The sequence below is a fragment of the Peromyscus leucopus genome, chromosome 10 (genome assembly GCF_004664715.2).
Source record: "Peromyscus leucopus breed LL Stock chromosome 10, UCI_PerLeu_2.1, whole genome shotgun sequence".
Lineage (NCBI taxonomy): Eukaryota > Metazoa > Chordata > Mammalia > Rodentia > Cricetidae > Peromyscus > Peromyscus leucopus.
This window is the reverse complement of record NC_051071.1, coordinates 41,320,188-41,340,538: the sequence shown is the minus strand read 5'-3', so window position 1 is coordinate 41,340,538 and position 20,351 is coordinate 41,320,188. Positions and strand designations below refer to the sequence as shown.

The 20,351-nt window shown below is 49.7% G+C and overlaps 1 protein-coding gene across 2 annotated transcripts in view; it reads left to right on the top strand.

The window, feature by feature from the left end:
- Window positions 1-8,581: 8,581 nt before the first annotated feature.
- The window catches only part of Sel1l3 (SEL1L family member 3), a 112,875-nt gene continuing 101,105 nt past the window's right edge, over window positions 8,582-20,351 (top strand). Inside the window, exon 1 of one of the 2 annotated variants that reach the window (XM_028865912.1) lies at window positions 8,582-8,891. In XM_028865912.1, coding sequence (XP_028721745.1) covers window positions 8,721-8,891 — 171 coding nt within the window. In that variant the 5' untranslated portion in view covers window positions 8,582-8,720. Of the gene's footprint in view, window positions 8,892-11,412; window positions 13,912-20,351 lie in introns of those variants that run through there. The other variant, XM_037209033.1, reaches the window with a different exon arrangement.

The window sequence follows — 20,351 nt, the reverse complement described above, 5'->3', positions numbered from 1 at the left end:
GATTGAGTCGAGAAGGCGAGGCTGAGGGACAGAAGGTAACTCTGTTACCTTCTGAGAATCACATTAGGGTTCCCAGGGGAGAGAGTGACCATCTGGGCATCTAAGAATGAGACAACGGGCAAGGTGTGCTCATCGCCAGAGCCTCGGTGGGGAGAATCCACGTTCTCCGCTCTCTTAAACTCCATGCCGTTAGCCTCTCTGACCTCAAAGGTGACTTCATGAAGAACAGCTTTAAGAAGTGCCAGGAACTTCTCCGTGGACCATCAACATACAGGGCGGACCCAGGACACCAGCAGGGTTGTGTTTCTCTCCTTTCTCCTTTTTGGGGTTAATGCCAGAAAGAGGTGCATCCTAGCTGATTACAAAGCTCAGGTCTAAATTTCAATTTGGGGCTGAACAGTCGTTTCTCCCCAAGGTTTGAATAAATCATCCAATCTGCTTCGGTTTCCACTATTTTCAGCATTTCTATTTTCGTCATTAATTCTGCCTGCTTAGGACCCTGAAGTCACTGAGCCCGTTTGTGGCTTAATTTGGGATGAGGCTGAAGCGGGAGACATAAGAAATGCTGGAAGTCTATCAAGAGGGGGAAAAGGCTTGTGCTGATCTGCCGGATTCACCCAGACACGGGACAGATCTCCTTTGTGATGATGGTGATTCTTCTGGTTTGCCCTGGCGGGACGGGTTACAGAATCTGCAAGAGTGAGCTGTGTGTAATTCTGGTAAACATAGCAGAGTCCCTGTAATGGAAGTGGTTTTAATTTTCATTTTGCTTTGACTAGAAAGAAATGGAATGACTCTATATTCATATAGGTTACAGTACTACAAGATAATAGATGCAGGCAATCCATTCTGCTCCTCTTTTTGCTTTGCCCACTAGGAAGCTCTGAACTAAATACATCTCAGCTAAAAATACCAATCTTAGCCCAGGATTCTGTTTCATTTATCTTTTGCGTAGAACAAACTGCCTCCAAAATGAGGGGCTCCAAGCAACCTTTTATTTTTCTCTTTAGTGGTTCAACAGATTGACAAGACTTTGCTAAGTGGTTTGCCTGGGGACTCTTGGGTATTAGAGATGGTGTGCTCATTCACCCACCAGCACCTGAGCTGGGAGAGCTAGGCTGACTGGAGACTGGCTGCACATCGCTCTTTCCCTCCATGTGGCTAGCTTGGGCCTTCTCACTGAGGAGCTGTTAGTCCCATCAGCTCCCGTACGGTAGCTGGCATCTCCAAGAGGCCAGACTTCCCACAACATCATAACAGTGCTGTGGTTCATGGATGGGATCATCTTTGGAGATCAGTGGCTTTTCTACATCTTTGTCGACTTTACAGGATCTTGGGAATCATGCCTCTTTCTCTATGAGCCTTCAGGGGAAGTCGGTGAGCACACACAAGCAATGCTTTCCTCTTGTCCAGGGCCTGTCCATGTGCCGTGTGCTCTATGTATCCACGGTGCTACCTCACCTGCCTTCCCAATACCACGTAAGTGGGCAAACCAGCCGCTTTGTTCCCAGCTTTACCAACAGAGGTTCAATAATGATTAGGGCCTAACCGAGGTAACTCAGCCAGGCAGTGGTGGTCAGCTGGGCCTTGGAAAGGTGTGTCTACCGTGGCCACCTATGGTCTTCAGCAGCTGGTGACTCAGGGACAGAGAGCTGAGTCTGCAATCCAGGTGGGAACCTCTCATTCTGAGCAGAGCCTGGCTGCCTCTTCATGAGTCCTTCTCAGCACGAGTCAGACGTACTGGTGAGGAGCCCTACGCCTTGAATAAAGCCGCCTTGAGTGAAAGTAGGGGTGCGGCTGGGTGATGGAATACTTGCTGAGCCCACACAGCCCCCTGAGTTCAACCTCCAGGACCACAGTGATGGTACTAAGAAATAAGTAAGTGCCAGAGTTCACACTAGCTATGGCGCCTTTCTGCAGCCGGCCCGGGACTTCGCGGTACCTTCATTTCCTCATCTGTAACCTAAGATTGATGATTATGACGCGCGCCCCCCCCGCTTTCAGGGGCTGGTCATGTGGATTCGGTGAATGAGTATAGCAAAGGGATGTGTGATAAGAACCGGGAAGACTTGCCTCAGTGGGAAGAAGTAGAGAAAGCAGCTGCTGAGAGGACTCCGGGTCTTGCTGCACCTTCTCTGATTTTCCTGATTGGATGCGGAGCTTATTAGCCAGTGTCTATCTAGCTGCTGCTGGTTTTGTTTTTTTGGGTTTTTTTTTTGGCTTGATACAGAACTTTCCCAATAAGCCAGAAGCCCCAAATCCATGTTAATGGCTGCTGGAGGACTGCTGGGTCAGTTACGAAACACAGCCGTGACTTGTAGGCACAGCCTGCCTTCCCAGGGCCTCTCATGTACACTCCATCTCTTCTTGATGATTTCACTGGTACTTTTTCACTGGTACTTTCTCCCCTAGGTGCAGATCACTTTCCCTTTCACTCTGTCCCAACAACATCTGTGTGTTCCTGCTCAATCTTTCTCTCCTGCACTCCTTTCCCCCCCCCATACACGTGCTTTTACTTCATTCACCCAAAGATACCCCTACATCTACAGACACAGGCCCTTGGCTTCCTGTATCCTGGGTACCTTCCCCAGACGCTGATGTTTCTGTACTCTCTGAGCTTGCATTCCCACCCCCATCTTATTCCAAGTGCCTATGAGGATGGCTGAAGAATCTGAAGGCATGCTTGCCAGGGTAGGAAACACGATGATGCTCTGGACACCCGCATGCACCTGCCTAGGGATGTTCAGCCCACAAAACTCTTTGGTGCTGTAAGAGGGCCAAAGATGGGAAGGCCCACCCATACTCTGCCCAAACCACCCTTGTGCAGCCCAGAGAACTGCTGTTGTGAGCGCCTGTTAACGGCCCAGGTACTCCTGACCCAGGAAAGGCTTGGCTAAAGGGAGCTGCCTGTTTCCCCAGCTCAGGGTAAGGGAAGAATTGAGCTGAACATGCACCTATGCAGAAGGGCAAAGAGCCAAAAATAACTAGGAGCAACGACATTTCATTTGACAGGCCCAGAAATAGAGCTCATTCCGGAGCACACCAGAGCTCCAGTCAGAATGATTCGGAGACCTTCAGCCACCCCTAGAAACAAGCAGGACACCAGTGTTCCTGTTCCTCCCCGGTGCGCTTCTCAGAGCCAGGCTCTGTGGTTTTGGGAAGTACTGGCTGGTCACAGCCCAGGGTTCAGAAGAGAGTGCTAAGGATGAGGAGATAGGAATGGGATCTGGTGGGGTGGTCTAAGGACAGAACAAGAGGGGCGTGGTAAGAAGCAGGGGACCCGGAACAAGGAATGTGGGTGAGACGCTCTAGGAAGCACCAGAGAATGGAAACACAGAGTATGAAAGAGGCCTGCAGGGTATAGCTGGACCTCGAAGATCCATGGCAGAGAAGAAAGACCAGGGTTTCCCTCCTGGGATGGAGGCCCTGGCTGATGGCAAGCTTCTCTCCTATTTTGATGGGAAAGACAAACGGTGTGGTTCATTCACCACCCTTTGAATAACTGAAACTGCAGAAAAGAGGAGAAAAAACTGCGTGTGGAAACAGATTGGGAGATAATATGATCGTAAGAGGAGAAGAGGCAGGGAGGGAAGGAGAGGGGGGAGAAAAGGCAAGCCAACATGAGAAGGATTCAGTGAATGGTCTGCACATCAGGCGTGCGGCAGGCAGACAACGGTGCCCAGGAAACATGTCATTTCCAAGACCTTGGTTTAGTTAGGACAATAAGCCACCAATCAAGCACAATTGTGGGCAGAAGTGGCCCACGGACGTGAGAGAACTGACCAACTGTGCTTTGAACTGGGAGGGAGAGAGAGGGTGTGCTGGCTAGTTTTATGTCAACTTGACACAAGCCAGAGTCCCTGGAAAGGAGGGAGCCTCAGTGGAGAAAATTATTCCATTTTCTAGAAGTCCAAGATCTGGACATAGCCTGTAGAGCATTTTCTTATTGATTGATGGGGGAGGGCACAACCCATTTAGGGTGTGGCTGCTCCTGGGCTGTTGGTCATGCGTTCTATAAGAAAGCAGGCTGAACAAGCCTTGGGGAGCAAGCTAGTAAGCAGCACCCCTCCATGGCCTCTGCCTCAGCTCCTGCCTCCAGGTTCCTGGTCTATTTGAGTTCCTGTCCTGACTTTCTTTAATAACGAATAGTGATATGGAAGTGGAAGTGAAATAAACCTTTCCTCCCTAAGTTACTTTGGTCATGGTGTTTTTTCACAACAATAGTAACCCTAATTAGGACAGAGGGCTTCCTAGAGTCAGTAGTCTTTGCCTGGGCCCTGGAGATTTATATAGGAGGGAATCAGGGAGAAGGGACATGACACAGTCCATAGAGTGCCTTTCCATCTCTTAAAACCCAGGGATCATATGTCTCTGTGGGGATAGATCTCTTTATGCTGGGTATGCTGTTTACCTGGGGCAGGTTTCCAAGTACCCATAAGGACCATGCCAGGTCAGAGGTGAGTTCCTACTAACCTACAGCAGAAGGAGACAAAGACAAGTTGTGAGTTCATCACAAGCAAATTACATTCTGTCTAAAGGACTATCTATCTATCTATCTATCTATCTATCCATCTATCTATCTATGGGTGTGTGTATATATGTGTATGGTGTGTGTGTGTGTGTGTGTATGTGTGTGTGTGTGTGTGTGTGTGTGTGTGTGTGTGATGTGCATGTATGCTCATCCATGTGTACAGGTATGGAGGCCAGGAGTCAACACATGACATCTTTAATTGCTTCTCCATCTTACTTCTTTTGAGATATGATCAGTCATTCACTGAACCTGGAGCATCCTGTTTTGGCTAGACTGGCTGATTAGCAAACTCCAAGGATGCTCCTGTCTCTGTTCCCCAGTGGTGGAGTCACAGGATGGAGCCACCAGGTCTGGCTTTCCTGTGGGTGCTGGGGTTCTAGACAGAGGTCCTTACGTTCATTCATCAAGCTGGAGCCATCTCCCACTCCAGGACCGTCTGTGGTGGGCTGAGATGATCTGTTACTATGATGTTGGATCCTCCCTAATTAAAACAAAATTTTGACTTCATTTATCTATGTACTGGGGTAGGGCATGTGCTGTAATGTGTGTAGAGGTCAGAGGACATTTGGGAGTTGATTCTCTTCTTCCACCATGTGGGTCCTGGGTTCTTTAAGTGCACTCAGGTTGTCCAGTCCAAGCTCCTTAACCTGCTAAGCTGCTGAGCCAGTATCTTGTATGTTTTCTAGCCTGACCTTGTGTTCTTGGTCCTCTGGCCTCAGTTTCCCAAGTGCTAGCTTGACAGGCATGTACTCTGCCATTCCTCTCTACCTCCCTAATTATTTGATTAAAAAAAAAAAAACTTGTCCTTTTGATAATATGATGTTGATGGAATACAATGTATTTTAGATCTTTTTCTGAATATTTTTATTCATCACATTTCTACCTGGCCAATTGCATTCCCTAAGATTATGCTGATCTTAAATTGCCTCTGAGTTTTAGAACAACTGGTTGAGGGGTGGTCCTTGCAGATCCCAGAGATGAGCAGCGTTATTCAAATCCAGGCTATTTTCTTACTCAGCTAGGCTCTAGATCTTGGCTTCCTCTCCCACTGGCTCACCTAAACTCTCTTGATTGCCTTGGTGTCTGTCAGGGTTGGGTATGGATCTGCTCTTCTCTCCTTGTCTCCTTAATGGGGAAATGATAAACTATCTTACACTAAGGTAGGCACAAGGGAGGCCAGACTCAAACAGTCTCCTCCTGGGGGTCTTTGGATTTTAGTGGTGTATAAAAGCTTAATCCAAACAATGAATTGTGAAGGCAATGGGGAAAATATATTTGTTTCCAAACAAGGGGCTTTCTTCTGAGATAAAGTCACACCCTCCAAATAATCTACTAGAACAGAGGCAAGGGTAATAAAACGTGATTGTGTCTTCTGGACCAAAAGGTCACTGTGAGAATTCCTGACCTTTCTCTGCCCCTTTCCAATATAGGAGTCACCAGGCAAACCCATTCTCATCCCCTGGGCAACAAAGTCACCCAGGGATCACTTTAGAGGACTTAACTGTGTTTAGGTCAGTTTTCTGAAGCAGGTCCATTGCTCTTGATGAAAATGGATGGTCCCACCCACCTCTGATTTCCTAAAGAGTACTCAGTGCTACAGAAGACAAGGAATACACAGTTGGACACAGAGTGCTATGTTAAGTACCACCCAGCTCCAGTGGAACACCTCTGTCTGGACTACCCATGAGAAAATGCAGCTGCTTAAAGCTCACAAGGCTTTGAGAACTGTGCCTAGGACTGCAAGCCACAGGGGAGACTATTCAGTTCCCCGAGGATAGGAGTCTGGGCCCACAAGAAAGGACAGAAACTCCGGAGGAGCGCCCAGGAAGACAGGTGGACACCCACAAAATCTGTCTTGCCTCTGACATCCCCTTCTCTTAAACAAACCAACAATTTTCTATGCACGTATATTAATAGCGTCATGTGGTGGTCCTTGCCTGCAATCCCAGCCTTCAGCCTTCAGGAGGCTGAGGCTGGAAGATCTCAAGCTCCAGAACACTCTGAGTACATAGAATCATGACCTTGTCTCAAAAAAGAAAAAGAAAGAAAGAAAGAAAAACAACAACAACAAAAAAATCTGTGGAGTATTTTTTCTTTTGATGGAAAAAATACAGATGGGATCTGGGACAAAGCCACCCATCTTTTGTTCCCGTGGACACTAAATGGAATAAATAGTTTCCTGCATCACAGAGGAGAATTTTAAGTGCTTTGTTTCTGTGGAAGTGGGACAGGGATCCTGGCAACATCTGTCAAACCTCCCGAGTGCTTCATTGTGACTGCAGCTGGCTAGGCAGGCAGCGTCTTTCCTGGAAGCCCATGGTTCGGAAAGTGAGGCCTCTGACTCTCCTGGAAGCCCATGGTTCGGAAAGTGAGGCCTCTGACTCTCCTGGAAGCCCATGGTTCGGGAAGTGAGGCCTCTCTGACTCGGGGCGGCACTGCCCCCCACTTGAAAACTCACTCACCAGATGGCTTCTCAACACTACTCAGGACCCACTGAGACAGAACCCAGAGGCTCTCCACCATCTACCTGCTTTGGTCTCCAGGTGCCTTTGGCCGAACTAAGATCTGAGAGCCTTCCAGCTGTGATTGGGGTACCAGGATCCTTACATAGGCCCACACACTCATAGGTGACCTACGAAACAAAATCGAGCATGGGAGACCCAGCTCTCTGCTGATATCCCAGGCCTGACCAGGGCCAGGATAACTCACTCTGGGCTTCTCAGCCTCACCCTTGCTCAACCTCACAAACCTGGCAAGACTTGGCCGACGGTAGTGGCAACTCCTCAGGGAAAGGGCTGCGTTCTGTGACTTCCAATCTATTAATAGTTCCCATCTACAAATCCACACCAATGCCAAAGGGGCAAACTTTCCAAGGTGGGTTAACTATCTCACAGTACTAGCTGTCGGCCCCAAGGAGTTTTCTCAGCAGCAAGACAGCCAAGCAAGCACTTCCCGGAACTACAGGGCACGCCCTGAGCTGCTCACCCTGTCCCTGAGGCCGCCTCACCTGGGACTGGCTACAGAACCCATGTCTACTAAAACAGTCAGTCCCACCCTGCCTCCCCAAAGCCCAAGATGTGTCCTGATTTTTTAAAAAGCTGTTGGCGCACTTCAAGGGCCTCACCCCCTTTCATATGGGGCTTGAGTACGATTGGACTGGCCTAATTAATTCGTTTTCTTCTCGGTCCAAGTGGAAGCTGGAGCTCGGGGATGCAAATCAAATACAAACCCGCTCTGGGCGCCAATACTCCGGACAATTAAAACAAAGAGCGCGGCGGCAGCGGCAGCGGCACCGCACAAAACCCTGGGGAAACATCCAGAACGTGTCGCCAATCAGGCGGCAGGGTGGGGCACAGCCTGGGCTCTAAACGTGCAAGCAGGAAAGCGGCCCCGAGCCCTTCAGGTGGACAGGTGGAGGTTGGCAGGGGTCAAAATCCATCCCTAAGGATTAGAAGCCAAGCGGCTGCTGCGTGGCTTAACTCTAAGGAAGCACCCTCGGCCCCCGCCCTGCGGGAATGGCGCCCCGGCTACAACCGCCCCCCCCCTGCGCCCCCAAGCTCCTAAACAAACCTCACTGCCTAGTGCCCGGGCTCGAAGTGGGAATGAGCAGCATGCAGCAGGGTGGGCACTGGCGGGAGATACAGGAGGGAGCGATGGAGAAGGAGGGGAGTTAGGGAGAAAGGACGTGGAGGAAAGGGAGAAAGTGGGGAGAAGAGGGGGTGAGGGAAGGGGAGGTGGGGAATCGCGGACTGCAAGGGCGCGGAAGGGGCGGAGGAGAAAGCAAGAGAAAGGGATGGGGGCGGCTGAGAGCCCCGCGGACCCGGCGGCGAACCCCGGCCGGGGGGGCGGGACCACGCGGTCCCCACCTGCGTGGGCGCCCACGGCCCCTAGGGGTGGACGCCGGGGGCTGGGAGGGAGCGACCGGGGAGGCGGGCTGGGCAGGGAGGCCGAGGGAGGGAGGGAGGGGACGGGACTGCGAGCGGGGAGGAGCCGGCGCTCGGCTGGGGCTGCGGGGGCGGCGGCGGGAGCGGCGGTGGCGGCGGCGGCGGCGGCGGGTCCGGTGGCGGCGGCAGGTGGCCCGCGCGCGCGGCGGGCCGCCGGCCGGGGCGGGCGGGAAGGTGGCGCCTCGGGCGGGGGCCGGTCCCTGCACCAGGTGACCTGTTCCGGCCGGGATCCGGGCGGCCTCGCCATGCAGTGGCGCGGCGCGGGGCTTTGGTGGCCACAGCGGCGGCAGCAGCAGCAGCAGCCCCCGCCGCCCGCGCTCGGTCCCCGGGCCGCAGCCATGGTCCCCCCGAGCGGCGGGGTCCCCCCGGGCTTCGGCGGCCGCCCTGCAGGCGCGCTGCTCCTTCTCTGCTACCTGGTGAGCGCCGGACCCTACTCGGGTCCTTCCTTCTGCCCGGGCCCTGGGGACAGGCGGGTGGGGTGGCCGCGGACCCCAGTCGCAAGAGGTGGGGAAGAGGACGCGAGTTTTCTCTCTTCCTTGCCATTGCGCCCCGGGCGCTCCCAGCAGCTGGGATGAGTACCCGGGTGCGTGGACTGGACTTGCCAGCTACTCTCACTGGAGTCCATTCCTCTTCCTCACGGCCTCGCAGAAGACCAGCGCCAGGTTCCCCTAGAGTACCCTTCTTGTCCCCAGTGACACCGGACCCTCCCTACCATGCATTCGCCTGCAGCCCCTCGGAGCGGAGCTCCCCAGTCCTGTCCCCACCCATGCTTGGCTTTCCATTCACCTTCCTTAGCGCCTTTCCTTCTTGTCCCCAACTTCTCCTTCTTCTCCTCTGCCACCCACCCCGACCCTTCTTGGAGTTTTCACTGGTTCCTCCTGGCCCGGACGGTTGTGTGCCACCGCACCTCCCGTTTCCAGAGGCTCTTCAACTCCTTGGTCACTCCAGCCAAGTTGCGGATGCCAGAACGGAATCCACTTCTTTGTACCACGCTTACCGCCAGAGTGGTGACTTTAGCTGCGTCTTGAACGTTGGCATTTCAGAGCTGCGTTCGGCTTAGGCACGTCAGCTTGCAATTTGCACACTACTTGCCTTCTGTTAGACTTAAGAACTAGATGGCAGTAACCTATTTTAAACACCCGAGTAGTTGAGACCCCCAGAGTACGGTGAGGAGATATCGCCCAGTTCTTTGGATGACTTGCTTTCTCCCATTTGTTCCTGAGTTCTGAGCTATAGTAAATTTACCGAAGGCTACACCCTTGCTGCCCAGCCTACCTTATGTTCCAGGACCCTGCGGAAAGCTTGGGTTATCTCACCGTATATTACTGTAAATAAATGAAAAGGAAAATGCTGAATCATGAAACTGATGTAATAGGAAATTCACAGAATGCTTAAAAAACGAGCAGTGTCCTTGTCCAGAACCCCATTCATGTGGCACGGCCAGTGTTTGGAATCTGGTCTTCTTGAGAGCTCAGCTGCTTAGGAGATGGTGACAGAAACTGGAATTTGGGTTTGAAGAAACTGGTCACCTCGCCCAAGTTTGCTGTTGTTTGAAACACTCTTTACTTCTTGGCCGTTTCATTTCTTGAATGAAGACAGTGCAAAAAATGCAAATTATAACCGTGCCCCTCTCTACCTGTTGAACAATCCTTGCTTATACTTGGTATTTTAGAATTTGCCAATACCAATTTTTGTGGCTGGGTTTGCTTCCTATTTTTTATAAGAAGTTGCCAGGTAATGGGAATGATTTTCTTTTGCCCGAGGGATGTTATTATTTAATATTTATGCCATAGGGTTACAGTACACAGACTCATAAATAAAGCTGCCATGACAAATGACGGGGTTTTCATTTAAACAGATGATCCTGCGTACAGGGCACTGCTGGTTAGCACAGAAACAGGATTTATGTGGTTGAGCCTTTCACGAAATATTTCCATGCAGGTGATCTGGAAAGTTCCACGGGAGACTCTCAAGGCCTGGGAGGGGGCACTTCATGACATCAGATGGAATCAGAGTAACAAGTGTAAAATCTAGTGGCTAACGTGGCAGAGATAGAAGGTGGACCAAGTTCTAGGCTCACGAAGGGGGGGTTGGAGGAACAGATCCAAGGCCTCTTGGGTAGCAACGTCAACAGGAAAACAGGGAAGTGATGAGGTGGAGCTGTAGTGTGGAGAGTGGAGCGTGAATGAACGACTTGGTAGTTCGTGGAGGGGTGGACATGAGAAATGATGGGAGACACCTGTCACTGTCCCTGCTTCCTTCTGGGGGGGGGGGGGCTTCTGATAGCCTGCTAACAGAGACTTGAATGAGCAAGAGAGCCATGCATCACTGACTGAGAGGGATAAGCTGAAGCTGGGTTCCAGAGGCGGCCGCCACATTTTGTTCTGAGCGCCCAGCTGTGTGCTATGATTGTGCTTTCCTGGGATGGTCTCCCTGAGATGTTTGTGAAAGGTGGAGCTTCTAGATCTAGCTAGATCTTAGAGAAGCTTGGGGTGTGGACTGGGGAAAATGTAAACGTGTCTCTCCCTCTCCCTCCCTCCCTCCTCTTCCCCCCTCTCATTCTCTCTCTCTCTCTCTCTCTCTCTCTCTCTCTCTCTCTCTCTCTCTCTCTCTCTCACACACACACACACACACAGATATGAAGAGATCAGGAAACAATGAAGGTGTATTATTGTGTGAGTTCTCCTTGATCAAGGAGTGCTTCCTGGAGGAGCTGACCGGTTGGGAGCTAGAGGCAGGCAGGTGGAGCAGAATGTCTAGACAGGAGCTAGTGGTGAAATCCATTCCAGAATTTAGAAGCCATAATAACAGCTTCCATTGTGCTAAGTCGCCTGTGGTCGCTGTCTAGTGTTAATCTCAGTAGCACCCTTTGTGAGACAGGAGCTATCGTGATCTCTCCACTCTGACGAGAGAGCGGTCTCAGAGAGGTTAAGCCAGCTGCGGCAGGCCACACAGACAACCTGAGACGAAGCTCAAGCCAGAAGCTGTTATTATGGCTTCTAAGCTTCCCTCACTTGGACCTAGGCTAGCTCACCGACTTCTGGAGTTTGCTTCTTATGGTCCATTCCCCTCTTGCATGAATGTATATTCCATTAACAGAGCTCCGGCAATTAGCAGCTACTGTGCAACTGTCCAGGATGTGAGGTCATGTCTCAAGTAACCTAAAATACACAAAGCAGGAAGGACAGGCCACAGAATAGAAGCAGGATGTTAAAGAGGAAAAAAAAAAAAAGGTAAACCCAGAAACTATTTGCCATTGGTAAGGGTGAGGCAAAACCCAGGGTGCAGCATCTGAGCTTGTATCATGGTGTCCTAAGCAGATGGTGACCAAGCAGTAGGGTGCACTATGATGCCAAATTGCTGGCGACTTGGGGGTTCATTCCTATTTTATGTCAGCCTGCCCACAGGCTGGGATGCAGTGGCGTTCTGAACATGCCCTTTTGGGGAGCCTGTCCACTGGAGTCAGGGTTCTGAGGAAGGGCACCTCCCTTCTTCATCAGCTGGGACAGAGTAACCTTCGGTATCGGCCCCCAGGAGTACTGTGACTGTAGCTAGGATACTGCCGGAGCATGAATAATTGTGATGAGGTCTGAAAGATAAGTCCTGAAGCCATGCCAGACCGATTTCTGAAAAGGTGATTCCTGGTTCCAGTGACTGCCAGAAAATCCTGAGGTCACCAAAGGTCAAGATGCCGAGAGCCTCCAGGGAGAGTAAAGGCCTTCAAAGCACAAGGTTGAATTGCTTCCACGGAAGTCACTGCTACCGAGGAAGTCCCCTCACACAGCACTCACCCTGCCCCACAGAGCCTCTTGCTGTGTGTGTTCTTACACATCAATGCTTCCCTTCCTTTCCTCGACTTGCTAGAACAGGTCCTAGTCCTGTCCTTGACATTGGGGCTTCTGGAAAGCAATTCTGTCTCTCTGAACTCTAGTCTCGAATGAATAACTTTTTTTTTTTTTTTGGTTAAGTGAGAAAATAAATCTCACTGTAGGCAATATTGATGTCAGCTGTACAGCTGAAGTATTCAGAGTGGACATTTGAGCTTGTTAGACAACTAGGGACAAAGAAATGAGAGGACATTAGCAGCTCAGATATATGTAGAGATCGTTAGCAGACGGCGGCTATGGTAGAGTCTTGTACCGGAACTCCTGTGAGTGCGTACATCCCATCCATTATCCATCCAGGAGTATTCATTACCCTTTCACATTGTTCGACACAGGTTATAGAAAGTTTAAGGAAAAAAATATGCTAGGGACCCTCAGTTACCCACAGTTAGGGAACTGTGATTATGGATATGTGGAATTCAGAGGTAATTGTCAGATTTCATATTTGCCAGTGACATCCCCGTTCATCCTAACCATTGCTCTTTACTCTCTCATGCTGTGGCCCCTGTATTTTGCCTCCTGTTTTCCCTGGCTGCCGAGAGTGCAGGAGCCATAGGAAATGTGGAAGAGAAGAAATAAAGGGCCCAAGCAATTCTCGGAGATGATGGATAGGCTGGCGCAAACCATAAATAGCCCAAAGTGAACTCAGTTACTCTGTCTATTGGCTTGTCCTGTCCCTCTGAGGGAGGGACTGAAGGAAGAGGTTGAGGAATTGCTGACAAGTCTCTGCCTTGGCAGCTCCTGCCTCCTCTCTTACCTGGAGAATGGCTTACTCATGCTGGTGTGGACAGCCAGGCCCATGCATCGCTGTGTGACATACTGTCTCTTCCCTCCAAGAATGACCAGAGGGAGACCTGGTCCTTCCCACTTCTAAGATGAGATACAGACGTCTCCAGTTCTCCTCAGCTTAAGTCAGCATGGAGACAGGAAGTCAAGTGAGCTGAGGGTATCATTTGGGGGTATTTCTGGAAGGCAAGAGACACGAGGCTAGAAAGTGAGTGAGAAAAGAAAACAAAAACAAAAACAAAACCCAGAAAGATTCACGGCACTTGCCACAGTGGCCAGCACATAGTAGGCCCTAGTGAAAGAACACCAACCCAACCTTATGTGTCCTTGGGGGTTTGAGTTAGGATGGGAGAGCATGCTGACTAGTATTAGGGGTTTCTTACACAAGGAGAAATATTGATCGTGGTTGGGATGGTGCATCTCTGGCCGGCTCTGGCTGGGAAGGGACGGTGCTTCACGGGACATGTCTCCCTGGGCACATCTTGACGGTGAAGGCCACGCTGACATCATTGCCCAGTCTGCATAATTGCATGCTTTGTGGATATCAAGAGAAGTTTTGCTTATGTAGTCAGCAGAAATTGAACAAAATAGGACTTTTAAGCCAATACACTTACTTCTTTGACCTATGGAAAGTTTGATCCAGCCAGTTTGGAAAGAAAATGTTCTGGAGCCAAGGTCTTCTTAGGTGATGGATGGAATGAGCGAGCAGGAAAGAGAGAAACCGACACGATTATTGTTTGCATATCTGATCTGCTCCCACACACTGGTAAGTGTAAATGAACTTCCTGTGGTGAGTGGGAATGATTTTAGATTCCCCAATCCCTGTTCGTTCCTTCAATACCTAGTGGACCATGTAGAGAAGAAAGCCAGTTTCCCAGCTCTGTGGAACAGGGCCATTTGAACAGAGTCACTCCTTATTGATTTGTTTAAAGGAATCAGATGCACTCATCCTAAAAGAAGTTTAGCCCATGTGGGTAGTTTTGTTTCTTTGCCCGGAAGATATATGGACTCATCTGTCCTTGATGCCCAGGCTGAATCGATGAGTTCAGGTTTCTAACTTTGGGTCTTCTATCACGAACACACATTAACCGATCTGTTTCATTTTCTAAAAATATTACGGTACACAATTACAAAGGCAAAAGGGTTTATGTTTTGTGACTGTGCATGACATCCTCCAATTTGACTTTGATGGGGGCTCCCGTCTGCTGGAACCAGTTATCCGAGGGCTCTGGAGTCTTTCCCCAGCCCCGAGTGTGCAGAGCAGTTCTTTAGCTTTTGGAGCGGAACATTGATATGGTCCTTTAAACAGCATGATATGAAGGGGCCAGAAGTGCCCCTTCCGTCCTCAATGCCTTGCTTAGGGCTGCAATGCATTTAAGCTGGTCCCCACCCCCACCCCCTTTTACGACATTATCTCACAAGGCTGGAACACACGTACAGAGATGTGGCACTATCCTGATCATATTAACATGGATGAACTCGACAGATGAACTGTAATCCAGCAGGGATTGGGGGAAGGGGAAGAGTGGGAAATTTCTTAATTAAAAAAAAAAAAAAGGTTTTAAATTTTTCTGGAGGCGTGGGAAAGTTCTAGGACATAGAGTGGTTGTTGGAAAGGTCAGGGGGTGGGGGGTGAAAAAGCTGTGAGAAGTCCACCCCAGACGGTGGAATGGATGTGGTTTCTGGGTCCTCTCGGGTCTTTGTCTCTCAGCTTTGTTCCTTGGGCTGGCAATGCAGACGGGAAAGAGCTCTGCAGAGGGAGCCGGGGAGGCTGAGCGAGCAGGAGGCTGCTGATCATCATTCCTGGGAGAATTTGGGGCAGTCAGGAAGGACGGTGTACTCTCAAGTTCGGGTCCGATACTTTGGTGATCTAGGTACCTGCAGAGCCATGAGGCTGTAGCAGGAGACTGACCACCAAAACACCTGGCAGGTGCTCCTACCCACCGCTTTGTCTTTTCCCAGGAAACATAACAATTCCTACTGTGTGCCGAGGTCTCTTTTAGAATCTGGGGAGGTAGCAAGGATAGAGACTCTGACTTAGGAGTTTCTAGACGAGGGAAAGTGGAGGCAGGCCCCATTTAGTGTATGTTAATGCAACCTGGCACAAGAAAATACCTATGAAGCCTGGACACGTGTCATGCCTGAAGCTGGAACCCTTCAAGTTAATTGCCTTATTTTCCTGGCAGGAAACAGCCGACAACCATACACATGACTTGAGCCAGGAAATCAGCTTTGGCTTAATCAATATTTAGAGTGTGATGTGTTACTAATCGGTGTTGGGTTTGTACATAGCAGAGGTAGCCACAGCTCACGGTGTAGCAGCTGCCCTCTGGGTTGGCTCCAGCCTGGGAGAAGCCAGCTTCCTTCATTGCAGAGATGTCCCGAAGCCTGAGATCCTAAGGGCTGCTCTGAGGACTTGGGCCAATGCTCTGCGTATGACACATGGGGATGATTTCAGGGTCCTCTCTGAGGCCAGCATATCCCTATTATGTTACAGAAATGCCCTCTTCCTGAAGTCTCTCTTAACACTCCAGCTACCCCAGGACTTCTCCCACTTCTCAAATAAGCTATCTCACTGCCTAGCCTAGCAGCAGGGTCTTGTCCAATCCGAATCCTTACTGCAGGAAGCGATGGCAGAATGTCAACACCCACCACCTGAGAGCCTTGGAAAAATACACAGTCAAGCCTCATTGGGTCCTTGTGCCCAGTTGAGTCTTTCATCCCACCTCTCCCACAGCAATTCTATTCAGGCCTTAGCTCTTATCACTCAGTGCCTCAGAACTCTATCTAGATAGAACGCTTGGCATTGTAGAAAGGTGGCTGGCAAACTACAGGCCAATCCAGCCAGCGTGCCTGTTTGTGAACAAAAGTTGTGTGGGACCGCAACTTTCTCCACTTATATGTCGTCCTGTTGGCTGTTTTCCTACCACAGTGAGTGCATGTGACCAAAGATACCCAAGATGAGTCAGTCTTCGTATCCCAAGGCTCCCCAATCCCTGGAGTTGAACCAAGTCAAGGATCAAAACTGTTTGACAAACAATTGTATCTGTACTGGACATGTACAGGTGTTTCCTTGTTATTATTTCTGGAACAGCATAATGGAGCAACTGTGCACAAAGCATTTATATGACTTAGCCGTAAATCGCCTACAGATCACTTGCGGTATACAGGAAGCGGGTAGGAAAGATGGCTTGGCCAGCAAATGTTGGCCTTCTGAGTACAAGAAGGACCTGAGTTCAATCTCCAGAACACATGTTTAAAAGAAAAGTGAGCATTGACCAGGCTTGGTAGCACATACCTTGAATCCCAGCACTCAGGAGGCAGAGGCAAGCAGATCTCTGTGAGTTCAAGACCAGCCTGGTCTACATAATGAGTTCCAGGCTAGCCAGGGTGACATAGTTAGACCTTTTTTCCAAAAAGCCAATGACCAAACAAAACCAGGTGAAGATGATGGCATGTGTTTTTATTCCCATTCCTGGGGAGGTGGAGACAGGGGGATCCCTGGGGGCTTGTTGCCCAGCTAGCTGAGCTCGTTTGGCAAGTTCCAAGCCAATGAGAAAGCCTGTCTCAGAAAAAAAAAACAAAACAATAACTCCCTTCCAATGAAGCAAAAAAAAAAAATGCAGCCAACAAACAAAACTAAGGTGGATGACACTTGTGGAACCGCAGCTAAGGTCATCCTCTGGCTGTCACATCCACATGCGTGGACACACACCTGCACACATGTGCGCTCCTGTATACACGAAGGAGGATCTGTCCTACACAGTTACCCTGTACTGCATTAGACACCTCAGCATCTGCAGATATTAGGACTGTTTGGGGTCTGGGAACCAATGTCTCTCAGAGACTGAGGGATGACTGGTTTTTGACATGTGGCCATTTTTTTTTTTTTTTAATAGAAAGAGTCAAATGACCTCAAATCTAGAATAGCACCATCCACAGACATTTCAAGCCACATCTATAATTTTATATTCAGTAGTTGCCACATTGAAAAAAATAAACAAGAACAGGTATGATTCGTTTTAATATATTTTATTTAATTTGTTATATCCAAATGTTGTAACTTTGACATACGACCAATATGAAATCATGAATAAGACACTCTGTAGCCTTTTGTTAAGTAGCAAGGCTTTGAAATTCAGGGTACATTTTATACTTCCAGCATGTCACAGTGCCTGGGCTGCCTCCTGACTATCATGCTGGAGAACATATGTCGAGGATCTGCATCCTTTGGGTTAGCTTTTGCTGACTCGAGACTTAGAGCCAGATGAAAACACAATAATCTTCGTACGAGTATTCAGACGTTTTCTTTGAGACAGAATTTGGGAGGAAGGCCCCGGAGAGGTACAGGGTAAGGTGTGACTCCACCTCCCTCGGCCACAATGTGACGAGTGTAACACACTAGAAAACCGTGGCACGCTGCCCTTAATTAATGCAGAAAAGTGTGACGGGCGCATTTTCAAGCAATCAGATGTAAAATAATGAACAGGGTTATTAGGAGCCACACTTTGCAGGGGAATCAAATGGCTTTCCTCCTGCATTTCTGTGTAAAAGAGAGTTCTCTTTTAACACTGAAAAAAAAAGTGTGCTAGGAAAAAAAAATAGCAAGAAAATTGGACCTGGTGAGCTAGCTTTTCAGAGAGGCATGGAAAGAATGAGATCTGGAGTCGTTCTTTGCAAGGGAACACTTGGTGCACACAGTACCAAGGCAGGTCCTGGAGCCTGGGCCTCGTCTCGCCTCACGAAGTGAATGGCTCCTGGCATGGATTTCCGTGGGAAAGCATCTGGGGCATCACCCTAGCATAAGATGCACTGTCCACCTGTCTGCTGTTCTTCTGGTCTAGGTCCATAGCACCAGGGACGGTTGGCTTTTGGGAAATTCTTTCGGGTGTTAAATGAATGCATTCTTTCTACGGACCAACACTGGTTCATCTATTTGTGCAAAAGGAGGATGCAGCCCAGAGTTCCCAGGCAACAGTGGATCTGTCTTACCATGGTGTGGTCTGGGGTGGGCACTGTGTTGGTGGGTAGGCAGAGGTGAAGAAAGAGCCGGGCTCCTGGTTGGGCTTTGCTAGCCCCCCAGTGGGGTGATGTGAGAGATGCAGAAATGTGCTTACTGTTTTCTTATCTGCACACTGAAGGACAGGACCAGCCAGCACGCATGGCTCCTGCTCCACTTCTGACTACAAGATTGCTTTATGTGTGTCTTCTCTCTGTAATTTAGCCATATAAAGTAGTACAAAAAGCAATTAAGCCTCTCCCAGAGGGGGTGGACAGTTTGAACTGTCCTCGGTCCTTACAGGTTTCTTCCCCCGGGTTTCCCACGACGACTAATGTAAAGGAATGGCCAGCCCTTCTCTTCCCTTTCTGCCATTTGTGGAAAACGACACTTTCACCTCTTAAGATGGTTGCTCTCTGCTCCAAATGCTCATGTGGTCAAGAATGCAAAAGATAATGAGATAGCAACACGTATCTTTCTCTTAGTCTGTCCTCTGGCCACTCGGTCCTTCCGCATTCCCTGGGAGCAACTGATGCTATGTGTATTCTAGTGATTGTTTTTTTACGTCATGGATGGGTGTGTGCTTTGTAAGCCACTATGGTATTTATGAGTCCACTTAAAAAATGACAAGAGAGCTGGGCTGTGGTGGCGCACGCCTTTAATCCCAGCACTCGGGAGGCAGAGCCAGGCGGATCTCTGTGAGTTTGAGGCCAGCCTGGGCTACCAAGTGAGTCCAGGAAAGGCGCAAAGCTACACAGAGAAACCCTGTCTCGAAAAAAAAAAAAACCAAAAATAAACAAACAAACAAACAAATAAATAAATAAATAACAAGAGGAACAAAAGTTCCAACCCCCAAAGATACCCTTCAGAGATCGTCCCATCATCTGCATATGAAGACCCCGAGTCTCTTCATAGCTGTAGAATGCTCCAGGGTTGGAAATAATGTCGTTTCCCGAAGCAACGGACATCTACACCTTTTATCTTCCGCTGTGACAGACAGTGCCGACATGGGAAGTCTGTACTTACACCCTTGCCCACAGATTTAGTATATTTGTAGGGTAAATCCCTACAAGGGGGACTGGTGGCCCGGAGGGCGACTGCACTTACCCTTTTGGGTCGGTGTTGTGCGATTGCCTCGTAGAAGTGACTGCTACCAGCAGCACACAAGTGGGTGTGCCTTCCTCCCGCCACGGCAGCCAGCCCAGCGGAACATGAAATCTGACCTTGGTCTTGAGTGTCTAGCAGGTTAGAAATGCCGTCTCTACGTGGCTTTAGTGTGCCTTCCTGTTCCGTGAGTGGGGCCTTACTCATCACTGAGTTATGCTTCACTCATATTTCTGCTGGACAGTCACCCTGACCCTTGTGCATTGAGTCCAAAAGAAACCGCCACCTCCTCCACAGAAGCCTGCAGAGGGAAGAGCTCCTGCCCCAGGCTGTTCCCCCAGGACCAAATGTTCTCTATCGTCTCCGGTTCCCATGCCTGCTTGCTCTCTGTCTGTTGGTTTTCTCTCTGGCCAAGCCGAGCTGCTTTCTCCTAACATGGGGTCCTTGCTTCTGGCCCCGGATTGTGCCCTGTATGCCACTTACAGCCCCTCCCTTCCGTTGTCCCCAAGAGAACTTCTCTTCACCCCTCAAAGCCCACATGCAATTCTCCTTTCTCCCATAGGCTGATCTAGACCCCGGGTCAGTGGTGCTGATCTGCACTGGGTGCGTTTGTTGTTTGATCGGGGATCAGGCTTTTCTGTTCAGATGGTGATACAGTGTTTATTTATAAAGCTTTCTGGTTTGAATCTCGGAGTTGAGCAGTGCTAAGGAAGCTCACATTGTCCACAGCCACCACTGCTGTCTGTTTCCGGCGCGCCCTCATCACCCTGCGACGAAACTCTAACATTAACCATCCATTCCCTCCCCCTAGACCTCAGCAGGCAGTCCCTCTTCTATTTTGTCCCCAGGAGGCTGACTCCTCTGCCTTCTCCAGAAGTGCCTCATACAGCACTTCCTGTTTTGTGTTTGGGCTTCTTTCGCTGAGCATATCTCTAAGGTTCATCCACTTTATAGGGTAGCAGAATCCTATTCCACTGCACTGCACACAGACAGACCACTCTTCTCGTCACTGATGAACACTTGAGCTGCTTTTAGCTACCGAGGCGAGTGTGGCTGTGGATATCAGCATATAACCCTGTTCTCAAGTTCTTGCTTTCAACTTT